The sequence below is a fragment of the Acipenser ruthenus genome, chromosome 29 (genome assembly GCF_902713425.1).
Source record: "Acipenser ruthenus chromosome 29, fAciRut3.2 maternal haplotype, whole genome shotgun sequence".
Lineage (NCBI taxonomy): Eukaryota > Metazoa > Chordata > Actinopteri > Acipenseriformes > Acipenseridae > Acipenser > Acipenser ruthenus.
Genome location: NC_081217.1, coordinates 9,182,831 through 9,205,075, shown reverse-complemented (window position 1 = coordinate 9,205,075; position 22,245 = coordinate 9,182,831). Strand labels below are relative to the sequence as shown.

Below are 22,245 nucleotides of genomic sequence, written 5' to 3'. Positions count from 1 at the left end.
GTGGTTGCAACCCATTAACATATTAATTACACTGCAGAACATTAACGACAATGTGTAATACAGTGCAGTGTTACGAAACACTACAGTCACATGTTACCAAATACATGATTTATTCATATTTTTATAGTGACTAGTCCACCTATTCGACTTTTTTTATATCTACTGTTTGACTCAAATGTTATTTGTTAGGGGACGCTGTTTACAAATTGATGCGTAATTGATGCGGCCAAAAGCAATTAAAGACAGAGATCATTGGGGAATGGCTTCAGGTGTCTTCTGAACCACTGACAGACTCTTCATGCAGAATCTGTGCTTTCCTGCCTGCCTATAGTTATGGCAAGCCAAATGATCACTTAGACCCTTCTCAGGTTCATTTACTATCTGCAAAACCATTTAGATGCTTAAAAGTTATCTCTAAATCAAGTTAAGATATTGAAAATACATTGGTAGATATATTTAAATAGACATCTGCAATGCATTTTACAATCTCTTCACCAAGACTACTATTACAGTTGGGGTTTAACATACAGCCTGGGTTGATCAATGTGATTTCATTCTTGTCGGAGTCTTTGTGAGGCAGAAGTATGTCAGCGATGTTTGTTACGTTTGAAGTGATTTAAATAATTCATTTTATTCAAATGTATTTTTAATTGTGGGATTATGTACACAATGTAGTGCAACACCTACAATGAAAATGCACATCGGTCCCTAAAATGTGCATATTCTGCTAGAAAAATGAGCCTATACTGCAAGTTCTTAATGTCGATTAAATCAGGTTTGCTGAAATTCTAGGTCTCCAATGGTTTAGTATGGAATATAAGCCCTTCCCCTATAGAAGTTATCCACATATGTGGTTCTAAGAAAGGATATGAATTCCAGATCTATTAATATATCTCACTCAAAGAGCTTCTGGGATTTCAGTGCCTCGTTTCTAATGGTAGAACAGGGCTGTGTTTTGTTTTCAGAAAACAATTTGACGTTTCCATTTTATTTTGCTCTAGTTTCCATATTGTATTGCGATCCAATGCAAAAACTAGGCCAGCCAGAAGCATGATGGGTATTCGTTGTGCTTTAATGTTGTCATTTACAACAGAGTAAAATATGATGGAAAACAAGTGCTTGTTGTGAGTCAGTGGTTATGCATACCAACAAAAATATATACAAAAAATATAGTATACAGTATGCCAATAACAGGAAAGAAAGTTTAGAATAGCATATGTGGTCTGTGAAATTCTGTATGGTAAACCAGTAAAGAAAATGTCACATCTGTGGTAGTCTAGTGGATTTTGGTGAAAATTGAGCTATGACAAGGGTGAGTGTTCATGACACTAACAAACATAGAGGCATCAGAAAGGACTGTGAGAATTGGCAGGTAAGTAGCACTATTACAAGAGGGTGACCCATCTTACGGCTACAACTATCTGTTCATTAAAATCAAGTTCAAATCGGTTTCTCGCATACTTTTGGTAAAACAGAAGGACAGCCATGCTTACCTTTTCATTTATTACCCGTGTTTAAAAAAAAATCAAGTAAACGGATCACAACATAGCACGATACAGCACTTTTATTGTTCAGAAATGAAATACAAAAAGGAAATAAAGACCACAAATTAAACATACATACAGTGAGTCATATATTAGAGGATATAATGTTAACACCAAACGGTGTTATCTTCCAAAGTAAAACTATTAAAAAAAGAAACACCATGGGGCTGCTCCATTCAACACGGTATACTACAAAGTACAGCTCTATGGAATACTAAGCTTAGTAAAACTGTGTGATTTGAGCTAGATCGATTTGAGAAAACAGTCCTTATAACTTTACACTCAATAGTAATGGCTGACTCAGAACAGGAAACCAGGTCCTGTATTTTGAAATGGCCAGGGAGCATACACGTTCCTTAAATTAAGTGCCTGCAAAATGCTATGATTTTCAAAACCTCGATACTCACTACAGCACTTTATAGCCATATGGTAAGTGAACTAAATGCAGAATTTTATTACACAGCATGTGCACAAGAAAAAAATAGCAAATATATAACGAGTACACAGTAGCAATATGATCCGCTTCCTCGGTATAGTTCTAAAAGACTGTACAAATATACATTGTTACTATTTTTTGAATGAATATATGAAAAACAAAAAGTTGAAGGATATTTGTTTATACTGTTTTTTTTTTGTGCAAAATCCATTATTTACTCCTTTAACCAGCCACTTAAACCATTGCCCTAACTATTGAATGCAAATGATAACATTTCGATAAAGTAAATAGCGGAATACACAAGATTTACAAGGTAAAGTAAAACAAAGGCGAAATTATTTAAACTTTCTAAATATTTCTTTTTTTTTTTTATATGGTCGCTGTAGACCACCAGCTTTGTCTTTCTCTTCATGTTACTTCATCTCAACCATTTTTTTTTATTTTTTATTTTTTTTAAATATATACTGCCAATGTGGATACAAAATTCATTAGAATATGATGCCGCTAAATTGGCCTTTGTAATTAGCTTGTGGTGAAAAGTGGTACCCTACTTAGCAAGGTAGGGTGGACCTGTGGACTTCACAACTACTTAGATGCTGCTGTATTTTATACAGTTATTTACATTACGCTTGCTGACTGCTCAGTCCAACACCAGGCAATAAGCTGTGTACTGGTTCTATTGAGTTCTCTGACATGCTGTCGTTAGATTGTTCCAGCATTCTGTCTAGTCTCTCATCTCCTTCGCTGTCTGCTGTGCTGTTCTGCCACTCAAGAGCAAGATTGGATAAGCTTTCTTCGTTTTTCGGTGAGGTGATTTTCCATTCCGGTACCGATGCAGGCTCTTTGGACCAGTATTTCTCCTCCTTCTCAGAATCGTTCTTGCTTTCCCCCTCTCGGAAGTCATTCTTTAGGGAAGCAGTTCTTTCCTCTGCTGATAGTTTACTGTCCTCGCTTTGGGATGTGTCTTCGTTCCACGGCTCAACCTTTCTTTCCTCCATGGCACCGTCCTCCAAGTCTGAAGTGTTCGGAGATCCAGGTCCACTGTCTGAATTGGAGGCTCCATCCTCCTCCATTCCACAAGCATCTTCCATGACTGGCAGATCCTCCTCGGATACATAGCTGTCCTTCATCTCTGATTCTTCTATTGCACAAACATCTTTAATGTCCAATTCCTCTCCGTCCATTTCACAACCGTCTTCCTCCTCCTCCTCCTCCTCCAGTCCACCTCCATACTTAATTTCTGATTGTTCTTGCTCCTCGACTGGCTCATCTTTCATTCCTGTTTCTCCACCCTCCTCCATGTCACACTCTCCTTTCAGCTTGGTCTTTTCCACTTCTAAAATGTCTTGCATTTCTGTCTTCTCCAATTTGCAACCATCTTTCATTTCTGATTGTTCTTTCACCTGAGATCGTTCCTCCTCCGATCCGCTACCTGATCCCTCGTCCATAGATTCACAGCTAGCATTTTTTTTCTTTGAGTTGCCTTCCTCTTCCTTGGAAATGCTTGTTGAGTTGGTTTCCTCCTTAATCTTCATGATACTTTCTCCCAAGCTGGTTTGCGTGGAAATCGGTCTTTCAGAGTCTATTGAGGGTTTAGAGGTCTGCTTCAAAGCAGTGCTCTCCTCCAGACGTCGGTTGATTGAATCAGCAGACCTTGCGGTATTGGTTTTAGACGTCCTGCTTTCATCATCATCCTTGCATTCAAAAAACCATTCCGGCTTGAAATCCAGGTCATGTTTAAGTTTATTAACTTCCCTCATATTGAACCCTAGGAGCGCGGAGGGTTTGTACCTCTCACAATCTCGGATGCACTTCTTTCTCTTCACGCTGAAATGCGTTGAAATATCAGACTTCCATAACCACAAACTAGCTGCCAGCTTTTCAATTTCCCTCCTGGAGGGGTAAGGTTTCTTGTTGAAGTACGACGTAAGAAATGTCTTTCTAGCCTCGTACGAATCATCTTCGTGACCCTGGGGATCCAATGCTAGGACTACCGGCTCTTCGGGTTTCTCTATAAAAGTAGAGGGAAAACGATCACCATCCATTCTTCTTCTTTTTGACAGCCCTGGGTCTAAATACTCCAGTTCTCTTTTCAGAGAACCTGTTCCCTGTGACTGGTTTGCTCTTGGCGGTGTACTGCTTTTTTCTTGACCGTTCTGCGTCTTCCCTACACCTCTGCAGTGAACAAGGTGCAAAGTTATAGTGGATGCGGTCATGTTGCTTGTATACACACCCAGGCAGTGGATGCATTTGTAAGTAAGCTTTTTTTCCACCGGGTGAACTGTCTGAATGACCTGGTGTCTCTCCCTCAAGTGATGAGCTAGAGCATCAGATATTGGCCCTTTCAAAATGGAGAAGCACAAAGGACAAAGGGTTTTACCCACATCTTTTTTGTACGGTACTGCTGTCTGAGGTGCACTTTTCACTGTCTGAGCTTCAGTGCTCTCTGTCACTTTCGGTGTAGCTTTTGGTGGAATGGATACATTACTACTCTGTGCGTGGAAAGCAACTGATTCCTCTGGGGCGTCGCGCATGTTGTAAGTGGTCACAATTAGCTGGATATTTTTGGGATTACCCTGTTGCAGCGTCAGATCAAAGGTCAGAGGTGAATCTGTTCGGGGTCCCATGACTTCGTCGGGATGAACCATTCGCATGTGTGCAACCATCTTCTCCACGTCGTTGAAAGAGGCACGGCAATGCGGGCACGACAGGCCATGAATCAGCATGTGATTGAGTAGCGTGTCGCTGGGCAAGTAGCGATTGCAGTAAAGACACTTGCTTGTGAAATTATGGATCTTCATTATGTAGTTAGCCACTGCTGGCACCTTCTCAGCTTTGTGTTCCTTTTCAAAATGCGCACTGTAAACATTCTCTGGAAACAGCTCGTTGCAAATCGTACAGATCTTCCACTTTTGAGTATACGACGTACCAGCGTTTGTAGAATTTACAGTCTTTGTGGCAGACGCCACAGTGTTTGTGGATTGAGCTCTTGACTGTAACTGCGTCGACTTCATTGATGAAGATCCTACGTTAGCACTGGATGCATTTCCAGACTGGAAACTGAATCTTGATGGAGTCTGACTCCGGGACTCTGACATTCCTGCACTGGAATTCCGAACGTTTCCCCCTGGAAGCTGCTGCTTTACAGTATGAGACTGCTGTGGAATAGACACCTGTGCATTGCCCGGCATTGGGATTCTCATTTGCTGCCCAAGAGAATAACCTTGTGTCATGGTTTTTATTCCATAGGCGTTCTGCTTTATATGAACAGTGGATATCATTCCTGCAGAATTTAGTCCGGGTTTTGGTATAGCTAGCCGGCTCATCATTTGCTGTGAAAGGGATCTAACATTACCTGGAATTACAGTTTTCTGAGGCATACCTAAAAGATTCTTATCTTGGGGTTTTGGAGCCAGCAACATCAAAGGCTTTGACCTTGGGACTACCACATTGGTGTGCCCTATCATGGCAGTTACCTGGTAGCCTATGCGTTCATGGTCTTCAATAACATGCTGTACTAAAGCCTCATAAGACTTTGGCATGAACAAGCATCTTTTACAATGTAGGTTTCCGTCCTCACGTGCACTGGCACCGTGAGAAACAGCACCGTTCAAGGATTTTTCACTTGTCTTAACAACATAAGGTGAGGCCACATGCTGAAAGTGCTCCCTATAAATGTGCTTTCGGACGACATTGTACAGAGGGTCTCGGTATGTGCATTTCTTACAATAGTACACAGCCTGTTCTATACTATCAGCCTGCTTAGATTTAAGGGTACCATCAAGTTTAGCTCCATCTTTCAATGCATTAGGACCTCTAAGCAGGTTGTTTGTTTGCGGAACGTGAAACAGTTTAATGTGCGTTTCCAATGTCTTTTTATTTCCATTATAGGTGCAGTAAGGGCAGTTCAGCAAGATCCGGCTTTCAAAGCTTTCACTGTGGACGTTGCGGAAATGGCTCTTGTAGGCAGAGAAGAACTTGGAAGAAAAGGGGCAGCCGGTGCAGCAGAATGGTTTTGATCGGTACTCCTGAAACAAACAAAACAAAAACACTATTTAGTACAGTGGAATGCCTTACAGGAAGTGCCCAAGACTGGGGAATCACACTTCCTATATTATTGAGCCACCCGAACAGAAAAAGGCACAAAAAACCAACCTGGAATTTTGTTAAAGAAGGATCCCAGCATCCGACATCCTCCCATGAGGTATTCTTCACATAAAAATCATTCGGCTCATATTCTTTGAAGTCCTGTAAAGAAAGATTTTAAAAGTAATTTTGGGGTTATTGCATTAGTTCTAATTGCTATACATCCCATATGTTTTCTCTTTCATGTCTGGTGCTTAATGAATGATGGCTCCACTTAATTGCACTCTGCACCAAAAACAAATAAACTATTTCTAATAAATCCCAACAGATAAATAAATCTCTTTTCTCTTTTTTTTCTCTTTTTATTACCTTTCTATAGCACACATTTGGATTCACGTATGACTAATTGCAAAATGTCTTTAATGGTGTGTATGTACATACTTGTGATGGGATACAATCTGATTTTGCAATGCACAACAGTGAAGAAACCAGGTCTACTGCTTATACTGCTGTTCTGGATTCTTCTCTGCTTTTCACAAACCGTTTTCTCCTCATGCCCTAAATGCTTATTAAAATCCCCAGGCCCAGATAATTATAGCTGTGAATTTAAAATCAATAAAATAGCTTAATAGCCATCAATTCAATGAAAAGCAAAAAAAAAAAAACACAATACATTCATTTAGTAAATGTCAGCTATGCAGATATCAAATTCTTGGTTATAAAATAAAGTCCTGCATGCAGTTCCCCTGTGCGATCACCAGGACCAAATACATATCTGGATCCCGTTGGGATGAGGTATGGGCTTATGGTCCAGATTCTACTCTCTAAGCAGCTTTGATGCAGCTCACCTCTAGATGATCTTTACAGTATTCCAAGCCGATATCACTCAGAACTTTTTTCACGGTTTTCCGGGCCTTCCTTAAACTGCCAACATTGTTGACAGGGAGCTGAAACATCTTCTCTGCCTGAAAAACAAAGTGAAATACAATGATTACACGATGATGAAAACTACCACAAAACAAGCAACACAGCCACGGCTTGGGTGTCACTCCCAAGGTACAAACCAGGGCAGTCTACAAGGGCAAGTTCAGTACTGTACAGATGTGTTTAAACATTCTCGTCATTGATTACAAGAATATATTTTTTGCATGTACATGAAGATTAGTAGGATATATTTTTTCCAATAGAACATTTTTTCCATATGTCAACTCTCATTAATAATGAATTACAAGGGACATAATGTGTGCGAGAGACACATGAATGAACATCAGTACAATACACATACATGCATACTGTAACTTTACATGCAACACACTGTAGAGGAAAATACGTCAGAGAGTAGGAACTGGTCATCCCTATAGGCTATCCAACACAAAAATATCAATTTGCCAAAAAGCACATATGTTTGGTAAAGAAGAATGCTTTAAAATTACACTCAAAACTATATAATCATTCACTATGAATTATAATACAGTGCTCCGTCACTAGAACGCGGATCTCGGGGGACACACAATATGAGCGTTATAAATGGGGGAGGGTGCCGCAGGCCACAACGCACATCTGACAAATACAAAAGAAAATAACTCCCTCTCTATAATGCACATATGGTGAAGCAAAAACTTACCTTCTGTGAATTAACAATGCACAAAGCACCATGTAAATCAACGATATATATATATATATATATATATATATATATATATATATATATATATATATATATATATATATATATATATATATATATATATATATATACAATTTTTACAAAAAAACAAAAACAAAAACAAAAGGTAACATTCCCACTTGTGGATCATTTTAATTAGGAGTTTTTAAACTATAAATAGACTGGCTAAACGGCAGTCGAGAGATCAGTTCAAAGCGACAGACAAGCAAAACAAGTGTGAGAAGGAGAGCAGGTCGGGCGAGGGGGAAGAGGGAATGGGCTCGCCCCAGGTTCGGCTGCCGGAGTGGGGCTGAAGCGTCTCGTCTCCCAGAGAAAGCCGCAGCTCCTCTCGCATCAAAAAAGTAAATACATTAGGAAAGATAACCACGTAATAGGACTCAGAGCAGAAGTAGCATATAGACCTACTGAAAAAATGAATTCAGGAGCTTAATTACCAAAACACTAGAGGAGTGTATTTTGAGACCACTCGATAGTTTAAAAAATAAAAAAAAATTGAAAAAAAAATAACCACACACACTCAGATTGTACTGATTAAGGTTTCATATTTATGTAGCTATAACAAAAATCCAACCATCCATTATCATTAACCGCTTACTCCTTTACAGGGTTGCGGTGAGCCGGAGCCGGAGCCTAGCCCAGCATACACAGGGCGCAAGGCGAGACTACACCATGGACGGGACGCAAGTCCATCGCAGGGCACCACACACACAGAGGGCAATTTAGAGTGACCAATCAACCTGGACAGCATGTCTTTGGACTGTGGGAAGAAACCGGAGTACCTGGAGAAAACCCACGCGAACACGGGGAGAACATGCTAACTCTACACAGACAGTACCCTAGGCCGGATTCGAACCTAGGACCGATTCGAACCTAGGACCCTGGCGCTGTGAGACAGCAGCGCTAACCACTATGCCACTGTGCCACCCTATAACAAAAATGTCAATCATAATAATAATTATAATAAAAATAATAAGGCAGTCTTTGTATGCAAGAAAAACTTTAATATGCATTAGTAGACGCATTTACACATTGATGCAGGTGACGTGTATTACGTAGAGTACAAAATTGATGATTGGTCAGTTGCAATGTCTTTGCACACTACCCGCCTTCTGAAAGCCGTTTACTTTATGTAGAAAGACAGCAGCGCATGATTGACATTATTTAAAACATGTTGCCAAACCCATGTTTATCGTTTCAAACCAAATCTTCTAAATAAGCTTTTGGGGTGTTTTTTCGGTTATCTGTTAAAATCAAAACCTTCAAGCCCTAGGTATAACACACTAGCCGATGCGAGGGAATCGCATCGCAAAATATTAAGCGTGTTAAAACTTTGCAAGTCGACTTAAAATCGGTCGGCTGATCCTGTAAAATCACATCGTACAGCAGAACACACTGCCCGTTGCGACTGAAAAATCGTGTCGCTGTTGACCGCATCGGGCAGTGTGTCCTGGGCATTATTATAAATCCTGTTTTAATGAAAAAAAAAGACAATACCGTTATCTACATCTTTACAATTTGTCAATTACACTACAGTTCTCAAATCTCATGACATGCTGAACAGATTACTGTCTGGCTGCACTATCAATTATTGATAAATCATTTACACTTCATTATATTCAGATGGTTCCTATACGTTTGTTAAGCTACAATGCTATACTGTACCACGTCACTTGAGTCTAGCCTTGTATGCAATGCGAATTGCCATGTTCTCAATTTATATTACTGTGCCCGGCATACTGTATAACTATCATTTCCCATCACAATCCTATCAGTCACCAAAATGCCAAAGGATGCCTCCAATCGGTGTGCATCCACCAATACACCGGCTCTTCAAATTCCCCATCAAACACTCAAAATGCACTCCCCCCTGACAGGGGGTCTCACCTTGAGGTGTGTTCCAATAGGCACTTGATGTCATATCAAAAGCTGGGGGGGGGGGGGGGGGGGGGGGTTGGGAGAAAAAACACACATCATAGCAAAGCCACATCATTCTCTCTTCCTACACGCCAAGTGTGAAAAAACACTGTGATTAACACATTCTGTGTTCTCAACACTGGAAAAGACTTCTAACCTTTACAAAACAAATATCTTATTAGGGTAGGCCGGTGGTAAGCAGGATAGCTGAATGACCAAACTCTTCGGGGCACAGGCTGCAAACCTTCCGGGGGAGGATGGTGAGAAAGCCTGTGTGAGCATTATTGTGGGTTGTGAAGAGCATATCTTAGACAAAGCACTGTTTTAAAATAAACGTTTCTTTCTTTCTTTGTTTATTAGAATAATGTAAAATATGTAATTTAACAAAAGTAGTATGTGTAGAACACACACACACACACGCACACGGTCGAACTGGGTAATGCAGCACACGCGCTGATGTGCGGATGTGCTTTTTGGTACATTTTTATGAATGTTTAAATGTTATGCAGGTGTCAGCGTTTAAACCATATCCACACACACACACTCTATTTTACATTCTGATGTACATTGACAGCTCTGGTTAGTATTTTCTAAGCAAAGAAACCCTAAATAAGCAAACAACATTTTAACATCGCAAAGACTTAACTACAAAGTTTAAAAAACAAAACAAAAAAAAAACCACGTACACACCAAAGTATATATTGAAATTAGGGCTGACACTCGATTCAGATTTTTGATTGGTTAATTTATGGGCTAGTTGATTAACCGGTAGAGTCATCCATTCAGGTAATAAAGGTAACGATCTTAGAGCGGCTGTCCTGCATGTAATACTAAAACAAAAAAACAAAAACAAAAATGGAATCTTAAAAAAAAAAAAAAAAAAAAAAAAAAAAAACGCAATAGGAATTTGGTCTTTTTAAAAGCATTTGTATTTATCTTAGTAAATGTCTCTTTGTATTTGTACTGTACTGTACTATTGAGATGTACCTGTGCTGGCCCTGTGGGCACAAAATGAATACTGAACCAACTTTTTTTTTACACTACATTCAAAAGAACAAAACAAAACCAATAATATAAAAAGATAACAGCTTACAATGTTACAAAATCTATCAAATGCACGTATATTGATTATATACAATTAATATATTAACTCTACTGTTCGGGGATCAGTGCCACAAACGGGAAATAAATGTATCTCTTTTAAAAACAAATGATTTGCGTAAAAGTGTACTGGTAAATTAAAGCCTATACATAATTTATTTAAACTTATGCGTTCTCTGAATTAATATTGAAAACAAAACAAAACAAAAACCTTCCTTTTAAAATCGTGTTATACGTATTCACAGGGATGTAAGGGCTAAATAAATGTCAGTCGTCATCTACAGTGTTCTGTTTATTATGGAGGTTTGCTTCTTACTGTCATCAGTAACTCCATACACAGTAATGTCTTCATTTCAAATGAAGAAGCAGTGAACTTGTGTTTTTGTGGTACGTCAATTTTGTTTGGCATAATTGAGAACACGGTTTTCTCGTCCGGTTCCTCAAAATACTTCCAAACGTGGCTTTGTTTAGAGATGCCATTTTATTAAAAATGGATAACAAACATCAGAAAAAACGCTTGTCATTAACTTCCTTACCCCAGTGGACTGGATACTAGTGTTGTAAATCGAACCCTGACGTTGACATCGATTACCGTGCAAATTCCAACGACGATTATCGATCATTAGAGTTAAAATGCTTAAAAAAAAACAAAAAAACACTTGCCTCACAGTAACAGTTTAAAGGAACAGTAAGTCCTCGTTTTATGGAGCATTGTATAAAAAACTTGTTTAATAAATACATTGGCATTTAAATATAGCACTCTCAAATTTTCATATTCCTGCCATCACTAGCATTTGCCTTGTTTTGTGTAAAATCTGACAAATTTCCAGTAAAATTAAGAAAAAAAAACCCACGGACAAAAAACCCACAAAAAAAAAAAAGGTTTGAAAACTGCATTAACATTATGGCCTATTCACATGGAAATAATTCAATCTCTTATTTATTTAATTAATTTGCTTCTTTATTATTACCTTCAGTGAATACAACTATATCGTCATTTTTCCCAAACAGTACATTAGAGGTAGCCTACCCTTTCCTGCAACAGAACTTTCGACAGCGACAACTCCTGCTGATCATTTTATTTTGTCTCCATACTTTAATATGTATAATATCTCTTTCAAACATGTACAGGCCTAATCAATCTACATACCACATCGCAACCAAAAATGCGTCGCATACTGGAGTGCTCAGAGAAGCGTTTCACCCATGTGGAGTCACTTATACAGTACATTTCTAAGGCCCTACCTATTTCACGACTGTGACATTCATTCTTCACCGTGAAAACTGTCTATTTGGTGTACTTTTACCCCGCACTTAAACCCAAATAAGTTATGTGTATCAGTCCAGGTTCACATGATGAGAGGCTTAACTTCAGGTGATTGTAGTTCCGGCTAGGAGTACCACACACACACACTGAATACGTCATTGGAAAGCCCCGAATCTGTACTTTTAAAGCTGTGAACCAGGTAGGTGGCTTTTACGGTGCCCGAGTAATCCGTCGCGTATCCGCCCATCAGATAGTCACCCTAAACGCTTATCCGTCATGATCAAGCTCTTCAGCAACGTTCGTTTATTTTTGAACAGAGAAGATTAGTTCAGAGACTATAGATCCTACCAAAGTTTACGTACACGGTGTTGTATGTTCTCCGTGCGCTACCATTGCTGGTAGCGTCACGTGAGCTGTTCAGTGTGTTGATATGTACATGAATCCTGTTCGTCTGCGGGGTGTATCAACTTCAACCTCCGTCTTGATCTCCTGCCTGTCACTCAGCATCTCAAAAATATATAATTGTTTGAATATAGTAATTGTTACAGCTGTGCATAATGGTATTTAAAACAGGATTCATTTATCTGACTTTTTACATATCCGCCCGTACTCTTGTCCCACCCCATTTTTTTTAATCTTTTGAATGTATAGTTCATTAGCGTGCAATCATTATAGGCCAGGGTTAACATGCCCTTCAGAGATGTGCATCAATCAAGCAGCTAACTAGTGCTGTCCTAACCAGCACTGCTTTACTTTCCTTGATTCAGGATAATATTACAAATCCATAATACAGCCATGAACAGCAAACTGTGGGTGTAGGTCAGATGCCTTGCCATTGTGGTTTCAAAATGCCTGTGATCACAATGGCACATGTACAGGGCTCCAGACAAACATTTTGCTTAGGGAGCCAAGGGCTTCTAGGTCCAAATCCAATTGTTGGGTGCCACTTTAGGAGCAAAGTGATTGCTACCACATTCAACTGCTTAAAATACAACAACTGGGACTTTATACACCATTGATCCCCGCTGTACAGCAGACACCTGCCTTACAGTATCTGAAGTCAGTTTTCTATTTGCTTTATTTCAATTGTTTGCAGCTCCCTGGGAACTCCCGTCCACGGTCGGCAATGGAATAGCCTGGACTTGAACCAGCGACGTCCAGGCTACAGGGCGCATCCTGCACTCCACGCAGAGTGCCTTTTCTGGATTCGCCACTCGAAAGCCCCCTTGTTTTAATTATTTTTAATTACTATTTTACTTATTTATTGGTTCATAATTGCCTGGGCCCAAAAGTTTTTAGTTGATTTGTGATATTATGTACATTATGGAATCTGGAAGGGATGCATTGGTCTGCAATTCTTGTGAAATGTACCGTATTCCTTCAAATTTAAGACGCAGCCCAAATTTCCCACTATCAATTTGAGGAAAAAATAAAGCATCAAATAAATATGCATTTACAAAGACACAACCTCAATTATGCATATGGAGTCAGTTTACAGCTGTCTGCTATCACACAGAGCATTACAGTTATGTGCTGCTTCTCATTTCCAGCCGTGATTACTCCCAGTTTGTGAACTGTGGTATTGCTTGACATGTCAAAAAATACGGGTGTCTGATCAGCATTTCCAATCTGTCCAAGCTGGTACTGTTTGTTAGAAACGCTGAAATTGTAAAAGCTTCTCTTTGAATTCAAGAAGCTAATGACGCTTCTTTGAAAATGGCTGCCTGTATGTCATGGATGACTCAAGATCAGGCAGTAACGTTTTTGTTTGTGTACCGGGTAGTCACGTCTTGTTGGCGATTTTAATACACACATCACTACTGTACTTGAATTGAAGACGCAGACTATTTGAGAAGCAAAAAACTGTTTAAAAAGTGCATCTTAAATTCAAAGGAATACGGTATATGGTTAACACTTCTTAATTTAAAGAAGATTTTATACACACTTTAATGGAGGAGGTTGCTGAACCTGAAATACAAATAGAAATACTAAATAAAAATGAGCAGTTTATTAAATAGTTTTCAGCAAATGAATGCGTTTTGGATTCTGAAGGAGAGGCTGCAAGTTATTTAGATTTTAACCTTATGAATGTGCTAATATTATTATTAATTGGTCATATAGCAGACGTTTTTATCCAAAGCGACCTGGAGACTAGGGAGTGATCTATGCATCAGCAGCTGCTGCTGCAGAGTCACTTACAACAGGACCTCGGTTTTATGTCTCATCCTAAGGATGGAGCAGAAGGAGCTTAAGTGACTTGCTCAGGTTCACACAGAGAGAGTCAATGGCTGAGCTGGGATTTGAACTGGGAACCTCCTGGTATCAAGCCATTTTCTTTAACCACTGGACCACCTCTATACCACATTTATAGAGAGAAATTCGATGAAAGCCAGAAAGTGAGTGGAGACTGGGTGACTGTTAGAAAAAGCATGAAGGCGAGGCCGAGGCTGAGCAGTGGACATACAGAGGAGCTATCAGAGATTTCAAGCATTGGGCACTGATGACTGTGTGATGGATAAAAACAGGGGTGAGGTGCTGTTAGTAAGTGATTCAATAATACGCTATGTAACTGTAAAGATCCCTTCAACAGGGCTGTTACCTGCCTCGCTAGAGCCAAAGTCACAGATACTGAATCAAAAGTGTAAAAATTATTCAATGACTGTAAAAAAAAAAGAGCCAGTGGTCATTGCACATGTTGGTACAAATTACATAAAGGACAGAAAATCAGGGGTATTGAAAGAGAATTATTAAAGAAAATCATTAACCAGAATGTTGTTAAATAGTAGACAAGCAACCGAATTTCTAGAAGAGGCCAAAACATGCTAAACAGTTTAGTGGCTGGCTGCACTATCAATTGTTTATAATCACTTAAACTTCATTACAGTCAGGTGGCTCCTATACGTTTGTTAAGCTGCAATGCTATACTGTACCACGCCACTTGAGTCTAACCTTGTATGTGACGGAAATGGTCATGTTCCCATGTTACATTACTGTGCCCGGTATACTGTGAACAATCATTTCCCAGCACAATCCTATCAGTCATCAAAATGCCAAAGGATGCCTCTAATCAGTGGTTTAATGCACTCATTTTAACACCTAACCTCCTCCAAGGGAAGACCAGAGTCCTTTCGGGGTGTGGGCAGCCAGCCAGCCCATTAACCACTCTTTAACAAGCACCTCCTTTTAATTTTAACATGGGAGAAATGAATCATTTTGCCTCTGAAAACTTCAAGTACCATTTAAATGAACTAACATCATGAACAGTAACATCTGCAAACACATTTAAAACTGTGACAAGTGTAAAGTCCCTTGACTGTCTCCTGGTGTGATTACTTCTCAGCATGCATTCTGTACTCTTGAATAAGCAGGAGCCCAGCTCAAGATGGGAGTTTATCTTACAGCCTTTCATGTCTGTGGAGCTCTCATCTTCGACTAACCAAGGAAACTGAGCAGGTTTAACGAGGAAGGCACCCAGGCATCTCTGCAACCAGTAGATGTCCTGTGACACTCGTGAGCAAGGCATTGAGGGAACCCACAGCCCTGGAGCCCTGCCTGGATACTCTAGGAGATGCAATCTCAGTGACCAGGACAATGCGATTCGGAGGAAAAGCAATAGAAAAGCTGGCTCTGAAATCACCTCCACAGGTGTACTCCCAATACCTGCCCCCCATTTACCTGGCTTGATTCTGTTTAAGAATTTAATACAGTATAGTTACTGAATAGAAATGGCCTTACACTTGTTGCCAGTAATACAACCTTATTTAGTTTATAAATCTCTGCATAACTTAAACCTTACTATAATATCTATGAATTGTCCACCAAATATATCCCTGACTTTTGGTGCCAAGGCCTTCAGTTGCCATGCCCCTCAAACTCAGTACCTGGTATTAGTGCAATGATTTCTACAGTGTGGTACAGATTCTGTACCCGCAATATTTCACTCAATTTTTGGTGCAAGTCTCACAGTAAAACAGTGACAGGGGCACACTGTACTAATGTATCCTGCATTAAATATTAACCCCTGTTATGTAAGGTACAGTATTTTTCCACCTCAAAATGTACCTGCCATTTTACTGTCGATGCAATATACAGGTCAGCACAGTAGTATGCCCGTCTCCTTGCTTTGCAGGATTTCCAAGTTGGCATACCCTACAATATACCAAATCAGTTCAGAACGGGCACATCCGCTGATAATCCCAACATCATAAAAGGCTAAGTACTGAATAAAAACCTCCACTGAATCAAACTGACACCTGACCTGTAGGCCTCCTGTGAGACGATATCACAGACTAGTACTTTCAAATCGATGTATATCATTTTTAAATAATAATAAAACACTTGTACCAGATCATATCCAGACACTTTACCAGCATTTTGATTTGATATTTATCTACGCTTGTTCGTGTTTTTCTTTTTTTAAATACTGATAGAGTAATCGTCAATCGTCATTTTTCCTTCACTGGTCCCTTTTTTTTTTTTTTGGCAGCACCAGCATTTTACTGATTCACGCTGTTGAGTGGCACTACAGTAATGCCGAAACGAATCACACCCTGTGTCAACAAAATTTACTTTATAAAGGTATGCTGAAAAACACTTCTTGCATAATTGGTATAAACTTGGGGGCTGGTTGTGTGTAGCACACCATCTCTCCTCACTAATATTACCACACCTTGACACGGTCTCAGACATTTAATCACCTGGGACTCTGTGTAAAATCCCTCACATGATATTGTGATGGTCCTGTCGGGCTACTTGTATGATGCGTAATCAGGGAAGTTGATCATTACATACCTCTATTATGATATATCATGGGAAGAAAGTTTAACGATTCATCGACACACAATGAATCGTGAATCGATACAACCCTACAGACGTGATCCATCAAGCCCGGCCCACTGTGCTCTGTACAGCTTAGTCATAACGGCCCTCAGGCCCTCACAGCACTGAACGCTTTACTGAAGGTGGGTGTGGATATTCAGACTGATCGTGCTGCTGGGGAGTGCTTTGGGCAAGTGATAAAACAAAAATAATTCCCAAAAAGCATCCAAACGTGCAAAAACAAACAGCATGCCATCTGCTGAGGTTTATAATTGGCCCAAAGAAGGAACTAAAAACAGCACAGGCTTTAACCTTTTAAGTTGGAACCCTTGCTGGCCAGTTGAATTATACAGCATCGTCATGTCTTGTGAATTCACATCATCCAGCCCTGAAACGCCGTCACATGTCTATTGCTATTGCAGTGCTGGAAAGGAAAAAGCACAGCTTTGTTGCAAATGATCTGTCCTATTTAATTCCAAATGATCTGTCCTATTTAATGTGGATGAGAATTTTGCGCTCGTCAGCCTAGTTGCCAGTTTTCTAAATATCGAACTTTAAATTCAAAACTATTACTGAAGAAAATAAATAAAATATGCCATTAAAACACATCCTGTGTAACGGTTGCCTTGCTTAATCTTGATCCGCAAGACGCAGTACCGCTTAAAACCACTAGTAGTGCAATTCATTTTTGATGAGTGTATTGTAAAGTGCAAGCTCATCTTTTATGCAGCGTGCTTGAGTCTTGTCAGGTTTGCATAGGCACGGCAGCTTTAAGTTTACTATTTGCATTACCAGCTTCTACCATTTACAGCAAAACAGGCAGTTTTTATTTAGCATGCAAGCATGTTGTGAATGACTAAAACAAAATATTCCACACCTTATTGTGTTACATGAATCTATTTTTTGAAGATGCTTTAGTGAACATGTTTAAGTTATGTGGTTGTTTTGTGTTCATTTAAAAATTGGCTGCATGTAAAGCTAGTTTAAAATACAACAACTTGCTAAGGCACTACAGTGACACTTAAACTGTAACTTAATGTTTGTACACACTTGTTTGTTGCCTCGTTCTGCTGAATGGTTAATCTATGCAGCTGATGACTGCAATTAACTCAGAATGTTTATATTTGAGATATTTTTTAAGTTGTGTATAGGTGACCGCACCTGTAATTGTGTCCAGTTGTAATATGGGGACTAGCATGCTGCAGTTTCCATGCTCAGCGTTAGTAAGTGAAGTCCTGACCACCTCTGGACTTCCAGAGTTTAAAGTGATGTGGGCTTTTTTCCCCCCTTTACAGACCAACATCATTGCACACATATTGATACATATTTTTAAAAGGGAGTGGCAGCATTTGTTGCATTACAGGCAACAATGGTGCCCAACCCCAAAAAAAACACTTGGCAAAAAAGGTTTGTCGGTTTTATGATGCAGTGTGGCGGCCCGCCCATAGGGCTGCACTTGCCACAGATACAGTATTATACCAATGCATATTAAACAAAGTATTTAAGCAATATACTGTACCTATCTGCAAACCAGACTGCAGGTGGCGGGTCCATTAAAAACGTTGGTCGCCAATGACCTATCCTACCTTCAGAGTATTGAACATCTTATAGCCTAATATCAAATGCCCATCCATGCGCATCGAAATCAAAATCCCAAGGCTTCAATAACTCAGTCAATCCTTGTAGGCTGTGGGTTGAGAATGTCCAATTAAGCCTCTGGATACCAAGTGAGGAATAAATGGGTTAACATAACATATATAATATTTTTATATAATGCCTTTCATAGTGGTCCACCACCACAAAGCGCTTTACAGAGGTAGGCTGTGAACTGTGCATTATATGCAGAGTCAATTATAATAGGACACTGATTTAACATCTCATCCGCAGGATGGAGCACAAGGAGGTTAAGTGACTTGCTCAGGGTCACACAGTGAGTCAGTCAGTGGCTGAGGTGGGATTTGAACCGGTGATCTTCTGGTTACAAGCCCTGGACTTTAACCACTGGACCACACTGCCTCCTAATGAATGGTATTGTTAAACTCCACACTTACTACAAAGGGCTGGAGCACTACCAGTATGATAAAAACAAGGTATGCTGGCAACACAGTTACAGTTCCATGTGGAAAAGCCTCATGCCTTTAACAGCATGTTTAAAAACTTTTCCTAATAAGACCATGTAAATTCAGACCAGTGGTTCCCAGAATCCAAGCCTTTCTTGCCCAAAGGCCAGAACTCGTGCAAAAACCATGTGGAATACCTTCAAATCACCCTCAGGAATGTCCATACCAAGTTTCATTTCACAATCGGAAGAGCTTTCTCAGATCACTGCAGCTAAAATTTTGAGTGGCTTGCATTTGGTCAAGGTTAACCACTAATGATATTTAATGGATGCCAAAAATACATAGGCATGAGGCATTTTATCCTATACTATAAAAGCAATCTGGGCTTAATAGTACTGTAGCAGTGCAAGAATGATCGGCTATACTTTTTTGTCTCACTTCCCTGCATTTCAGAAAGCGCTCTGTGATATCCACCTGTCTGTCACGTCATAAGGTTTCTACATGATGACCTGGATGTCTTGATAGTAGCTGAACCTGGGCATGCATTTTTTCCAGCTGCAGCTTACACTGCAAGTGTGTGTGTGCCAAATTGCACTGTAGGTCTGGGTTCCTCCAGTATTAATTCTAGAGGGCGCTGGCGAGCTGCAGCACAGCGTTGCCATTATGTAAGCCTCCACAGACTGCCTTCGCAGCCTCTCCCTCCCTTTGCTATAGAAATGGCGCCTCCTATTGAGTCGAGCATAAAGCCTGATTCTATGGTATAAACTGCAGTCAATTCTGGGTGGGGGCTGGGGTTCGTGCAGGCATCACGCTATAACACAGCCAAGCACGGCGTATACAGAAAGTACTGGAACCCCACTAGTTCTAGATTCATTGAAGAGTCCACTGTTAGTCTGACTCGTAGATGACATGAAAACTTTGTAAACAGAAATTACGCGCACTGGAGTAATTGAGCGAGTTGGCTGTGTCACATTGACGGGGCGGCAAAGCAGCGGCAAGGCTGTGATCATTGCTGACACTAAACTGTGCAAGAGCATATGGGTTTCCTAAATGAAAACGGGAGAGCAAGGGATGGAATCTATATAATAAACTTCAACCCCGCCATTTTCTTAACAACGTCATCATCGTAAAAAAATGGCTAATTAACAATTCACGGATTACCTCAATCGTGGGACTGTCACAGCATCGAATGTAGGTGATAAAGATGTAACTACTAGTATGGGAGGTATACTATAATACGGACTGGGTTTGCAAGTGTGACAGCCCTAACAGTAATGACACAAATATCACAGATACAGACAGCAGCAGAACATGGCTAAATTATGACAAATGTACGGGTCTGTGCAACTCACACAGGACAAAGATTATGCCGATTGAAAAACATCTGCACATAAACCCAAAGCTTCCGATAAATACAAATGCACAGAATATCACACAACTATTAAGTACAACTATAAACACAACAGTATACGCACTGAAATCGACAGTCAAAACAAAACGGGTGCACGTTTGATAATGTAATATGCCAAAAATTGTACTGAGTTCAGTAAAACAAACAAACAAACAAAACTTCATCAATATACCCTGTAGCTAGCTAATCCCTCCCACCGACCGGCTTGTCTGAGATGTGCGTTGCACTGCCCCAGTGCATACAACAAAAGAACTTTGCTTTTCCAGAAAATAAGACAAAACACAAACTCACCAAGCTAGGGGCCAGTGGGAATCTGGGCATACACTGTGGTAAAAGGACGCACAGATTACCAGCACCGCGGCCAGGCTACGGGACGCGGTTCTTATTTTTTTTACGTCTGGGTTCGACTCGCCACTCCAGAGCATGATTTAAAAAAAAAATGAAAATAACGCATACAAGACTGCAACTGATACCCTGCATCGTAGTACTCGTTACGGAGGGGGAATTTACCTGCTCAGGACGCTGTGGAGGCAAGTGTAACCGAGATGCAGTAGACAAAGGGCGGCCTCTCACTCACTCTCTCCTTCCTTCCTTCTTTTCTTTCTTTCCCTCTCTCTCCTTCTCCTCTTCCTCCTCCTCCTCCTCCTCCTCACCGAAAGCACGAGTAACCGCTTTTCCGTGCCAGGGAAACACACCGAGCCGAAAGAGGGAGCTCGCCGGAGTTCAGTAAGACAGCGCTGAAAAGCCTCCGCTCAGACACCAGACGAGATCTCTCGCTGGCTCTGCTTCTCGCTCTCTCTTTCTCTGCTGGGGCTGCTGTGCTACAGTAACTCATCTAGATAACCCATAGATTCGGAAGGAAAATAAAGAAACGTTATTATTATTTTTTTTACCCAGACAATACACCCCAGCCTAAACCTACACTGGCCAAAATGGCGTCTGAGAAAGAGCGGAAGTGACATATGTATTTGATTAGCATAAGGGAGCTTCATTGTCCAACGGAGTACAACTTGGATGCCCTAACCTTGTCCCGTTAGTTACCTGTATTCAGCAGTAACACATACTCACCCAAACACCGTGAAATACAGATCTCACTCAAGACATACAAGATGACAGGTTACTATATAAACCCAGAATATACACTCGCGATACTTGGAGGAGGAGGGTTGGGGGTAGTAAAGAAATGACACGCTACCGCATTTCCAGTAGGGGGCGTCGTGCGGTAGATTGTGATTACACCAGAACGCATGCGTTGAGATTGCAGCTGGCGCCTTCCTCTGGCCAATGATCCGCAGTGTACTGTACCTAACAACGTTCCAGCACTGGGGGTAAGGTGGCGTTGTGCTGTATCAGTGCTGGGTGTAGCAGAACGACTTTCCCCGGCCACGTGATTTGCACTATTAAAAGTTCCCCAACACCTTGCCATGTGCTTGTCATTGGGAACCGTGAAGGCACGGTTACATTTCACTGTTCTTCATTAATTTAGTGGCTGAAAAGTTCTCATGGAGCAGTATTAGGCCAGTGGCTTGCAGCCTGTTACAAAGATATGGTGTTTTAGCATTAACCCTTGAACGTGTCTTCTACATTGTTGTATTTAATCTGTACTGTACTTCAAATGACAGGCCACGCACATATCTACACACAGTGTACAGATTAGACTTTAGAGTCCTGTTTTTCTGGTTGTAAAATGCACCCCTTGTATTTTCCATTACTGTGATAAAATGCTGAATTCTGTGCATGCATAGATATATATGTATATATATATTGTCACAGAAAAGTATGTAAAAACCACATCACTGTCACAGGTAAAAATAGACAATTTCACGAATGATCACGCTACAAATAGTTGAACATTTAAAATGTTTATTTATTATTTAAATAAACATCTATTTAATGTATTGAAGATGTATTTCATGTAATT

At 40.2% G+C, this 22,245-nt stretch overlaps 1 protein-coding gene across 3 annotated transcripts; it reads right to left on the bottom strand.

Annotated features, from left to right (window-relative positions):
* Nucleotides 1-1,549: 1,549 nt before the first annotated feature.
* Nucleotides 1,550-21,506, bottom strand: LOC117433118 (activity-dependent neuroprotector homeobox protein-like). 3 transcript variants are annotated; one of them, XM_059003628.1, is made up of 5 exons: nt 21,393-21,506; nt 20,835-21,159; nt 6,915-7,031; nt 6,136-6,228; nt 1,550-6,008 (listed from the first exon to the last, which is right to left on the bottom strand). In XM_059003628.1, exons 3-5 carry the CDS (start codon nt 7,020-7,022, stop codon nt 2,604-2,606), a joined length of 3,606 nt encoding a protein of 1,201 aa, XP_058859611.1. In that variant the 5' UTR covers nt 7,023-7,031; nt 20,835-21,159; nt 21,393-21,506; the 3' UTR covers nt 1,550-2,603. The 3 variants fall into 3 exon arrangements, with proteins under 3 accessions (XP_058859611.1, XP_058859612.1, XP_058859610.1); XM_059003629.1 differs by lacking the exon at nt 20,835-21,159 and having other exon boundaries at nt 21,393-21,480; XM_059003627.1 differs by lacking the exon at nt 21,393-21,506 and having other exon boundaries at nt 20,835-21,282.
* Between the last annotated feature and the right edge of the window lie 739 nt (nt 21,507-22,245).